The 12936-nt window shown below is 31.1% G+C and overlaps 1 protein-coding gene across 8 annotated transcripts in view; it reads right to left on the bottom strand.

The window, feature by feature from the left end:
• Positions 1 to 1494: 1494 nt before the first annotated feature.
• The window catches only part of LOC143231077 (PAN2-PAN3 deadenylation complex subunit pan3-like), a 54888-nt gene continuing 43446 nt past the window's right edge, over positions 1495 to 12936 (bottom strand). For 4 of the 8 annotated variants that reach the window (XM_076465615.1, XM_076465613.1, XM_076465616.1 and 1 more), the window contains one exon: positions 9740 to 10430. In XM_076465615.1, coding sequence (XP_076321730.1) covers positions 10275 to 10430 — 156 coding nt within the window. In that variant the 3' untranslated portion in view covers positions 9740 to 10274. Of the gene's footprint in view, positions 10431 to 12936 lie in introns of all 8 variants that reach the window. The other 4 variants (XR_013016770.1, XR_013016769.1, XR_013016768.1 and 1 more) reach the window with 4 other exon arrangements.

The following is a 12936-nucleotide window of genomic DNA, read 5'->3' on the forward strand; positions in this document are numbered from 1 at the left end:
TGTTTTCTAAACATGTTAATCATGAAGCAACCAACAGATATTAATATTTACCATGTGCCATATTTCAGGTGTACTATCCAAATGAGCAAAAATCACCAAATTATTAGGTGAACAAGTTTTTCTTGGATAGGGAGTTTTGTTCCCTGTAGATGTGATGTATTGCCCTTTTTCTATGGCAAATATCCCTGATTTCCTACAAGTACATGAGAAGTGGTTAAGATTGATTTTAAATAATGCATATCATTTTGCAGATAAACAACACTAAAAGACTGCCACACAACAGAATAGATACTATGATAAACCATGGAGAAAGACATACCAGCATGGACTGGGTGTGGCTTTGGTACATACCAGCACCACAGAAAGTTTAGTTGAGGTTGGAATGGGCCTTACTTTATATATATAATGTATTTTATATCGATTAGGTGACTCAAAAGACCAAACAGCCATATTAAACTATTCTGAGCCAGTAGAGGAAAAAACAAAAAAACTGAAAGTACTTAACTGACCATTAATGATAAATTAGATGTTGGACACCTCTGATAGTTGGTCAAACTGCTGGCAATAGCCTTTCAATTGATATGGGTGGGATTAAATATAATTATTATGCTGCTAAAGCAAACATTTAATTAAATACAACTAAATAAACCCATTGTAAACCTTGCTTTCCAAGCCATCAATGGATGTTGTATGGTACAGTGTACGTACCACATTCTATGATTATTACAACTTGGTTAGGATGATTTGTTGATCATAAGATCAGCTGGACTGACACAATTTTATGATCCTTACTTTCCGAGTTACTGCACAGATTCATTGAACAAAATATTTCTACATTACTGATTGATAGGACATTGATTAATACAGTTTTGGATGGTTAGTGCCATTACACATGATGCCTAGTGATTAACAGTTTGCACAACTGTTAATGATAGCTAAGGATTCAAATATTCAGCTGAAAGAACACTGCAACTCTTTCTTTTTGAGCTATTGATTGATTACCTGTGGCAGAATGTCATCCAGTGGTTTGTTAAAATTGATCACTAGAGTGTGGGAGTTTTATGAAACCTTACTCCATAGTTCTCACTAAATCTATCTCCATAAAACTAAAAGTGACTTCTCCACATGCAGAGGGAGTTTATTTCTACCATGTCAAAACAAACAAAAGTGAAAATATCAATGAGAACTTACATTAAATTTAGTCTTAGTTGAATTATATAGGTGATCAAAATAGTCACCAATTTCTGTAAGACAGTCTCCCATTTTGTGGTTAGAAAAAAAATTAGAGAAAACCCTCATTAAAAGTTATTCATATGTAGTTCATCTGTAGCAATACTTACCATTGTTTTCAATAATTAGCATACATAAATTAATTCTGTTACACTGTTACTACTTCCATGTTATTATTACATGACATAAAGACTGTTGCTTTAACAGTAATCCTACAGATTCAATAGACATTGAAAAATAATTCACAAATAAAAGGAAACCAGGTAAGGTTTAGATTTTTTTATTTTCATCCTCATAAAAATAATTCACCATCAAGCATTTTTACAAACTTGTTAAACATATGCAGTTTTATAACCAATTATCATCTTTGCTTCATACCTCCTAATCTGCCTGCAAAAGAGACTCCTCCGAAGTCATCATGATAAAACTTTTTTGAAAAAAGATCAGCTCAAACAAATGCTTCTGTTTTTCTTATCATATCTAGTCCTAAATAAACATTCATCTTTGTTCATGTATAAAATACAAATACATTTGCTTCTTGTTAAGCACAAAATTATGCAATGATCTATCTGTTCTGTGCCCACCATGGGTATTAAAAACCCAGCTTTTAGTGTTATAATTCTGAAAACTTACTGATGAGCAATTATGGGGTTAAAGTACAAGTTATGCTTTATCCTGTACTTTTAAAATAGCTTGGCTAGTACAGTAATTACTTCAGAGAATATTTTCAACTGAAACACAAAGTAAATGGTTGTACAACTGTACTCTTCTAGCAGCATAGATTCTGAATGGAACTACAAAGTATCTAAATAAATCATTTTGAGAAGTTTCTTTAAAGTAGTAAGGAGAATTACTAAACAAATGAAATATTTAAGTAAATATAACAAATTCAATGTAATGTGAAAACATTGTAATTTCTTGTATTTTTAAAAAATTTTAAAAAATTTCCAAATAACCAGTCTCTTATTTGTTTACTGTGTTCTATCATAAATCCACACAACTGTTAGGGCTCTGTCCTCTAAGAAAAATAAAACATATTTTAATGCTTTAAATCTGTAAATTAACTGGTAATCCATTAAGATACAAACAAGTGTCAAGAAAAATGTTAATGTTTCATAGCTTCAACTGTGACCGCAGTGATAATTCACATGGATTTATTCAGTTAGGTTTATTTAGCAAGTGTTAACATCTTATTACGCATGTGTACGAATATCAGTGCCTTATTCACGCTATGGAATACATGTGGGATTTTTACATTAAGATTTCATTCATTCACTTCATATTTATAAACCTAATCCTGTCACCTATACAATCAGGTACTGAGAGAAACTATCATACTACATTCTTATAAAGAAATGCAGTTCATATATTTCCATGAATACTTAACTAAGAACATTAAAGTTTGTACGGTTTTGAAAAAACGAATTTTAATCTAGCTTGGCATAATTCTCACCTTCCTTGACACAATCGCTCTGGATAACTTGGATAACATATTTTGATGTTACTGAATCTCTCTTATATGACAGCACATGGTTAACGCTAACAAACAGCACAACCATACACCAGCTTATAAATACAGAGTAACACCTGAGCATTTCATTTTGAAAGATATTTGCATTTTGTATTTATAGGAAAGCTACAGCACATATCTGCCATCTTCCCTACTTTGTGAATGGAAAATAACTGGAGTAAATACTTTTATTTACTTACTGAGCACTAATTGTATAGAGTTTCTAATTCCTTTGCATCTTGTACTTACACCAAAGCTACTAGAACTATCTGCCACTGTAGCCAATTTTGAGATAATGACCAAAGGGAAAGCAACATGCCAGCAACCCCCTACAACTCGCACTAATGAATTGAAAATTACTGTTATAATGTACCAACAGCTTAAAGTACTGGTTATTATTAGATATATTTTACTGTATCACACAGATTTTGAACCTGTCTCACCAACTCCAAAATCCATAATTCTACCAGAAGGCTAACCCATGCATTATGTAGAAAAAGCCAAAAGTGTATTAATTTAAAATAAGAATACTGCAGCTGGTACATTTGAATAATTAAAGGCTTTACATGACCCAATGCTATAGTTATTATTATACTTCATAAACTTAAAATACTAGTCTCTGTTGCAAATCAAATTTTAATGCAACATGAACTTTGAATGGTATTAATTGCAATATAATAATCATTCTAGAGGCGATAAAGTATTTATATGTCTTTGAAATACAAATCCTGCTACGGATATTATGAAAAATGGCAAAATGAAACATGTTGCTTAAAATTCTTACTCAAGAAATTATGTACATCAACTTGTTCAGCTCAGGTGGCACTGCTTGCATGTCTTGAATAGGTAAAAAATAGCCAACTACACTACACACAGTACTGAGGCTTCCTTAGAATTTTTGTCTAAATCTTTCAGATAAAGAAATTTGTTCTAGTTTCTCACTTATTCTAAAACTGAGTTTGACTACATGATAGTATATAATTTCTAGAAATATTCAGAAAACACTACAGTTACAACATTTAATTTATATTTTTTGGAATGAAAGAATTAACTGCATTCCCTGTCATTTATTTATTTCATTGAATATGATATGCATATTTAAAAAAAATTCTTAGGTTCTTTGTAACTCTTAAAGATGTTGTATGACTAAATTAAAAGAAAGTAATTCTGAGTTTTTCAGGGAACTTAAAAAGCTTAATAAAAAGTCAGTCCAACAGATACTAATGTAAAGTATTTCAAAGGGTCTAAAAACTGTGTGTAAACTTGACTTACAGTCATTGTAGCCAATAAGTGTAGTCTTAAATATTTCAGGCATACATGATGGAAGGTCATTTAGATAGTACTGACTTACAAGTTTACAAGAAATGATTATATCATTAACCTAAAATCTTTATAAATGGACTCGAGTTTAATTTGCAAGATAATATAAAATCATACAGTGAAAGCAAAAACCTATGTGCAGTTCAGGATTTCAGCTAAGTTGGTACATAAGTGTACCGTCTAACTGCATATAAAATAGAGAGATGAAGCACTTTCGAGTCGAGTCACATGTGCCTTATGTCCTTATTTCTGATTTCAACACTTTATCTTATTTAGTTATCAGTCACAAAATCACTTTTATATCATACCTAGTCATAAAAGAAATACTTCAGCCTAACAACTATCTTTTTATATCATTCAAAAGCTGGTCATGTTATTACCATATACCATATATTCCATGTTTGTTGAAGTTATTGAGAAATAAGCACTACCTAATGTTTGAACAGTTTTTAAGTTAATTACACCATTACCCATTCATTTTGTATCTCAGACATTACTACAACATGACCAGGGTGGTCTTTTATACTTAACCAAGCTGTTCAGTATGTCGAGTTAATGTTGGGAAATGTAAGTATCCAGCATACCGTGTAATGAAAATTTCAGATTTATGGTCTCATCTGTGCATTTTCAATCCAATCCAATGTGCTACAAAAAATATGTCTAAAACATAAGGAATCTTTTACATCTCCAACACACACACAAACACATTCAAAATATGTGTTAACAGAATGTGGTAGTTATGCTCTAAAACACAAGCTCTTAGTTGAACAATATAATCATTACATACACTACACTAAACGAAATGTAGTGAAAACAATACTTTTAGAATCACAGGTCCTTATACACATTCATAACATTAAGAAACCACATTGAAAAAAAAAAAAGAAAAATTTTTCACAAAAATACAAAACCATAACCCAAACATTTTTTCAAAAGGTGAACCTTTCTTCATCATGAGCAAACAGCTTACCCCCTAGTGAAAGAAGGACCACCTTTCAACAGTACGAGCAAACAGCTTACACCTTACGAAAGAAGGACCACCTTTCAACAGTACGAGCAAACAGCTTACACCTTACGAAAGAAAGACCACCTTACAACAGTACGAGCAAACAGCTTACCCCTTACTAAAGAAGGACCACCTTTCAACAGTGTGAGCACACAGCTTACCCCTTACTAAAGAAGGACCACCTTTCAACAGTGTGAGCACACAGCTTACCCCTTACTAAAGAAGGACCACCTTTCAACAGTACCCCTTACTAAAGAAGGACCACCTTTCAACAGTGCGAGCACACAGCTTACCCCTTACTAAAGAAGGACCACCTTTCAACAGTGCAAGCACACAGTTTACCCCTTACTAAAGAAGGACCACCTTTCAACAGTGCGAGCACACAGCTTACCCCTTACTAAAGAAGGACCACCTTTCAACAGTGCGAGCACACAGCTTACCCCTTATGAAAGAAGGACCACCTTTCAACAGTGTGAGCACACAGCTTACCCCTTACTAAAGAAGGACCACCTTTCAACAGTGCAAGCACACAGCTTACCCCTTACTAAAGAAGGACCACCTTTCAACAGTGCAAGCACACAGCTTACCCCTTACTAAAGAAGGACCACCTTTCAATAATACTTGGATTATAATTTTGTATTTTTCTGTTACATATAAACATTCTTGATAGAGTTTCGCATGATTTCAAAGCAGAAGCTTATGCATGTTTTTCCATAACACTTGTGATCAAGAGAGCTTAGAATGATAATCTGGTTCTGTTAAGAAACATCAATGTACAAACACTAGCAAAGACCAAAACAATGTTTAACAACTTCTCTCAGTGATCTTTGATCAGCCAATACATGCATGTTGATCACATTTATATACAAAATGTACATTGTCACATACACACACATATATCACATGGGAAAATAACATGAAAGTTTTAACCTACAACAAGTTTAATGTACCATATGAATATTTAACTATACATTATGAAAGTGCAGTAAACAATGGCCACCTAGGAACATCTCATTATATGCAGCAGAACCTTCACATATGCTTTAGCTAGTTATAAGGAGTTCAAAACTCTAAACTGTATTAACTTGCAATGGAAGCACTGAAGAAAACAAACACCATGTGAAGCCAATACATGAACACATAATTTCTTGGTTAAAACAATGACTGGATAATCTCAGTAGAGACAATTTATATAGTTTATATTCAAATCAAATATAAACCTAAAATAAGTTGTAACTATAGTGATATTTCATAGCCTTAGCCCTTCTTCAAAATGTAGCATTTCCCATTTGGTTTTCAGGTTTATTGTTAAAGAAATTTAATTAGAAAAATAACAAAATTCTCCTTAACATTTCACCAGTAGATATTAAAAGGTAAGGACTTTTGTTTTCTCAAATAACAGGAAATTCAATTTTCACTAGAATTTTTGTCATTTATAAGTTAATACTATCTACAATAATAATTTGACTTTAATTATCATTAAGAAAAATGGTAACTTTTACAGTAACTACATCAAATTAAAACTGCTACAATATTGAACTTAGTTTCTGTATATTTTTCACAATGGTCTTTGTTGTACTTTGTTCTGATGAATCTTTGAACTAATAGAACTGCCCATAGGATTACATATATTTAATTACCATATCTAAGAAAACTTTTGTTTCTAAAGAAATTTTTTTTTCACTAGCAACAAAAAGAAAAATATCCAATTTTGTAGCCATCTGATGACTTCCCAAAGTTCTCAGAAGATTTCATTGATGCATTTTGCCATAAACTTAACTATGAAACAGAAATAAATTAGCTACACTACAGTAATCATGACTATTTGTAGTCTCAAATTATCTTCCTCTTTCAGAATGAGCCCACTGACAATTCTACAAATGGTTCTTCAATAATAATTTTGTAAAGCATCCAATCATAAAGTGGTTTGCAAGTGACACACACAAAATAAGGACAGAGACAGATACTTCAAATCTACCAATAAGTTATTTTTAAATTTACACAACTAGACAGTCATTAACAACAAACCAGAACATAATACTTTATTGAAAGGTAATGTGTTTTCAAAGTAAACTAAATGTTGTTAAAATAAGCCTAATACATAAGGCAACTACAGACTATAACAGGCCCACTGAATTAAATTTTGAGCCCAAGGACAGAACAGTTAATGGAAACCTGCTGACTCTCTAAATATTTTTTTTACCCAAACAGTAGCAGAAGAAAATGGGCAATGATATACTTTTTTATTTTAAGCCTTAATTTTAAATTAAAATCATACCTATCCAATTAGCACAGGCTGCTGGGCAGCTGTCCTCTTTGACACACCTCTCTATTGGTGGGTTCTTACAATAATATTCATTTTTATTATTTTAAACAGTGTGCATGTCTTATGATTTGAAATGGAAAACCTGAACATTGTTATCTTTCACCTCCAGAGAAATAAAATTCATGCAATCATTAACCAATAAAATGTGTTTTTTGCCATAATAATTTGCAAAACCATATAATAGTAATAGAATTAAGTTACTAGATATGTTATTTATGAAGCAAAGATAGAGTTTTTTTCATGTTAGCCTGCAGATGTGTCTTTTTCTTAAGTTCTTTTTAGCCTTATGCACATGAATGGGGATCAAAGTATGCATACCCTGACCTACTACAGAGTGCCAATCAATATCAACATAGTATTAAGTACCTTACATCAAAGTTATAAACTATTCATTTTACTCTGCATTGCTGATTTAATGACAGATTATGCTAGGAGGGAGTAAATACCATATACAATATATGAAGTACCAAAAATAAACTGTAGATATTTAGACATTAGGCTTACTCTGTTTTTATATCCATACAATAAAAAAGGCTTCAAAGATTACACATTTCCACTGAAGAAAGGTTAAGTGTGCAAATTTGTTATACTGCAACAATTTCTGATAAGACCAAGGACGGTTAAAACTTGTTATTTGATCTCTATCCACTCGTTACGTTGGATTTAGAGCATCTGCATAAACAACCCATCAACAGTAAAAAAAACTGAACTAGGCCATAACAAAAGTCATAGTTCAAACCTTATATTTTAATGAAGGTGATAAACTTATTGATGACAAATATCTAAATTTGTCATCCTTGGAAAAAAAGAACAATTACATTTCATAACCAGTTGTGTACTGCCAACCATAACAATATAAAAAATTCATTTATTATTGACAACATTTAAAAAAAAAAGAATTAGAAATATATTAACTCTAAAATCTAGCATCTTTGCTACTCTTTACACCAGATGACTCTGGAAACACATTTGCCTAGAAAAATTTTCAAAAAACTTTCTCATACATTCTCCCATCTTTTCTTCACATAGTTAACAAATATAATGCTCTTATTTCTGGAGTAAAACAGCCAAATTTCTTAAAATGTTTGACACTTCCATGTGGTTTTTAGTAGTTAACAATCACATACATTAAAACTGTAAAGCAGCCTGTGATGCATAACTTTAAAGTTCATTGCACATCAAACAAAGATTTTCCTCATATTTAACTAAACTATCATCTTTTCTGGCATTCCTTTCACATGCTCCTTATTATGCTTTGCCATTTATTATATTTGTTTCACGTTTATATTAATGTGCAAATGTTCTTTCTTTTTTTTTCCACAAAATATACATACGCTAAATATGCCTTTTTGTAAGACTGAAAATCTTTGTATTAACCTAATTCTCATTGGTCAAAAAGTGTAATAGTTATGTGCAAAATGTTAAAACAATATAGAATATGTTATCTTACAGGACTGAAACAGGACAGCATTTGTTTAAAAAACTATGACTCTGATTACGTTTTATGTTTGGTTACATTACTAGAACAGAAACATACACAATAAAGTTTTAGACCCTCCAATAACAAAACTCTCTCCAGATTTTGAATCTTAAGAACAACAGCTTTAAAAATGAAAAAAAATATACAATTTAAAGACTTGCTGTTTAAGTATCTTACTTGTTTTTTTTAATTACATTTTACAGACCATCACTTATTTCACCCCACTTTCTATTTTTTTTTTTATAAATAAGCTTATAAGAAGATTGTATCCTTTGTATTAGAGTTTAAAGGAAATCTTTACAAAGTGTATTCCAGATTTAATAAAACTTTACAACTTTAGTTAGAATTCAAAACCTAGAATCTTTCCAAATGAATAAAGACAGCATTGTAATATTACAATTGTGGGTTAATTAATTTGATAACATAACTAATTGCAAAATAAGAAATAAAAGAATTAAAGCTTCCAAATAAAAACTGCTACTCTACTAACTCCTTTCAAACAGCAGATAAATGCTATCTTAACACATCCAATTTAAACTGCTATTTGTGTAAACACCACAGTCTGGTATTGTACTGGAAATTCGAATTATAACCCAATGCTATTTCAATTCACTAATATCTTTGAATAAATCTGAGAGCATCATTAACTAAGCTTTAATTTGATTACTGTACAAATTCACCCTCGTATGTAATTTTCAATGTAATTTTCAATACTTTAAATTCAGTAATGACAGTATCTAACTAATCTTTACCAACCAGTGATAACTTCACTGCAAAGATAAGGGACAGCAAATGTTATACTTTAAATTCAGTAATGACAGTATCTAACTAATCTTTACCAACCAGCATTGTCTGAGTCTAGATATATTTTCCTGTAATGAAGTTTGTGTATCTACTGGGATAAGTGTGTAAATAAAAACAAACTGTATTTCATGAACAAACTTTGTTTGTTTTTCTTACCAGCATTAAAGACATTAACTTTACATTTTCACTCACTTAAGGAATGTATAGATTTAGAAACATGACCCTGTGAACAGTACATCGTTCTATAATAAGGTCTAGATGGTAGAACATAAGCTTTAACTGGGCATACATATTTGCAACATTCAGAACAGACATCACAATTCTTACTTTCCATAATTTTGCTTGGAAGATCACGCTGATGGGTGTTACAATAAAAATTTCCTTTGAGGATCAGGCTGAAATAACATAATTCCCACTATCCGGAACTTCCACCAGAAAGTGAGGCTGACGTATGTTACATCCAAATTCATATCGAGGTTCCAGTTGAGCACAAACGACATGAAATTTGAATATATACATATTTCTTGTGCTTGTCACATATTTTACCTTCACAGCTTTGAAAGAGTTTTTGTCCACTTAATTCCTTTTATGTAATAAGCTATATGTGAACATGATCCTTTGGAGCAGTGGCTGCAAGTAAAAGTTCGTTAAAAGATGATTCAAAACACTGTTTTAGCTCAGCATAACTCAAAACTAGAATATTCTGTTCATCACGAGACGTGAGGCAGATCTTGTCATGTGCACCAGAATCTAGCTGTAGTCAGATAGTAATAAAAAGTTATTATTAAAAAATATACACATTTTACCAACTTCATACTATTTATTTTCAGACATTTAATATCACAAGAATGTAGATTGTATTCGCAAGATGGCCGATATGGAGCACTTTACCATAAAATAAAGTACAGAACGTTTCAACCTTCTTAGGCCATCTTATTTAACAAAGAAGACAAGTTTCACAAAAATTCCATTGGCAACCAACAACCTACCTTTCCAGGTAAAACTGAAAACATTTGTTTCCCCGAACCATCTCAAAACAGTATTTCAAACAACTTTTTCAAAGAATTTTCATGCAAAACCATCAACATAATTTCACAGAAAACTAAAATCAACCTCAAACGAAAAGATATTTTCCATAAACAATCTAAAACAAGACAACATCAAAATTCTAAAAACAGATAAAGGCAATGCTATAGTTATAATGAACACAAATACATCTAAAAAATGAACAACATCTTATTAGATACAAACAAGTTTGAGCTTCTAAACACAAATAAAAAAAGTACATGAAAAACTAATTAAATGAAATACTATTACAAATGGAAAAACTAACACAATCATAGAAAACCTTTATTCCCACCTACGCAGGACCAGCTCACACACACCACAACTATACGGCACCCCCAAACCTCACAAATAGTGCTAATCCATAATAACGTGAAAGTCAGATATAGTAAACTACTAATAAATATTTGGAAAAACCCACAAAGAACCTTGTAATGTCTGTTTAGTACACCAAAGAAGTATCTCAAGATGGTTGATATGGGTATTAAAACTTTTATTAAAATAAAGTATAGAACAGTGTTTCGACCTTCTTAAGTCATCTTCAGGAGGTCAAAATGTTGTTCTCTACTTTATTTTAATAAAAGTTTTAATACCCATAACAGCCATCCATAGATACATTTTTACTTCAAGCAGGTTTCTCGTCATCACGTGGTACACTAAAGGTTGAACCTATATTTTAAACATAACTTAAATAATTCACCATAGCCAAGCTTGTGAAATAAAATTATTCCAAACTTAAGAGTGAAACCAACAAGAATCTTATCACACGATAATGACCTGCTGAGCAGTAAATGATGTTTTAGAATATTGAGTATGGTCACTTCACCTTCACCCCGTGACTAAAATAAATGCAAAAGAATGAATGAGATCTAGAACATTACTTCAATCTAGAAATGTTTAATGAATATTGTTTATATTATCTTAAAGTAATATGCATAACAGTAACAGTTTCCATTTATTCATTCAAAAATAACAAAATGGAATCATTAATAACTTCACTGGATTTAGCTCCTGTCAGTGCCTAGTTTGTAGACTAATATGCAAACATTCTCATCAACAGTGTAACATGAACACACAAATGCTTCTACAATTATATCATAATCAGATAAAGACTAGAAAACACATTTGATCTAAATTTTGGCAAAAGGTTGATCATATAAATATTCTTTCTTTTAGAGTAAAGTATAACTTTTTCCATTTCAATTTTATCTTACGACTATACTCAAGTACCATATAGCATTCTGATTTTTATTCTAAATATTCTCTACTAATGTTAGGACCTTACAGAGTGAATGACTTAGAACAAAAATGTTAAACATCACCAGCTCTTATCTAGAAGGTAAGGTGCCTTAAAATCCACAAACAGGCATAGAAATCATACACTAGACACCAAGTTTGTTGACTTGAATTTGAAATTTTGTTGAATTACTATTTTACAAATTTATATCAATAAGTTTGGAATCAAATGGTAGATTATAATTCAAACTTTAATATAATGTACAAGTTAATTCATTAATTCAAAAGTAAACATTAAAAGAACACATCTAAATATAGGTTTTAGTAAGTCACATAGTATGTTGAATGCAGCACTGTTTAAAATTAAATGTTTGTAATGTCAAAATACTAAGTCTATAGTTTTGTACAAATTAGAAACTCAAATAACTAATATTAACAACCTAGAATATAAAATAAGAACCTCATCTTTTTATCTTGCTGAGATATGGCTTATGTACTGAATCAAACATGGTGGTCCTGTTCAACTCTTTCAATTTTTCAAAACAGTCCCTTATACACCCACAACAGTATGTACACATGAATAACCAATCAATAGCTTAGAATGTCCCCACAGTAGTTTTCTTAGCCATTTCAATTTATGAAAAGGTCATCATGTTCTTTCAATCCAAATTTTCAAGTTGTATCTTTTGTTTGTTCAAAGTTTTGCATTTGTTAAAATCTAAATTCATCTTAGTTGCTAAGCTTCAAAAATTTTTGAAATTCTATGTTATCGGTGTAGGTATTTATGATTTTTTGGTTATTCAACTGTATATGTAAAACCTAGAAAAAAAACTTATCTAATATCTTCCATGTACAGAATTTTAAAACTCTTAGCAACCTATGTTCAATAACAACTGTATACAAAGGTCATAGCAAGAAGATAACTGTTTGCTTTACCTCTTGATTTATTGTTCTATATT

Source organism: Tachypleus tridentatus, chromosome 10 (genome assembly GCF_004210375.1).
Source record: "Tachypleus tridentatus isolate NWPU-2018 chromosome 10, ASM421037v1, whole genome shotgun sequence".
In the NCBI taxonomy this organism is placed as follows: domain Eukaryota; kingdom Metazoa; phylum Arthropoda; class Merostomata; order Xiphosura; family Limulidae; genus Tachypleus; species Tachypleus tridentatus.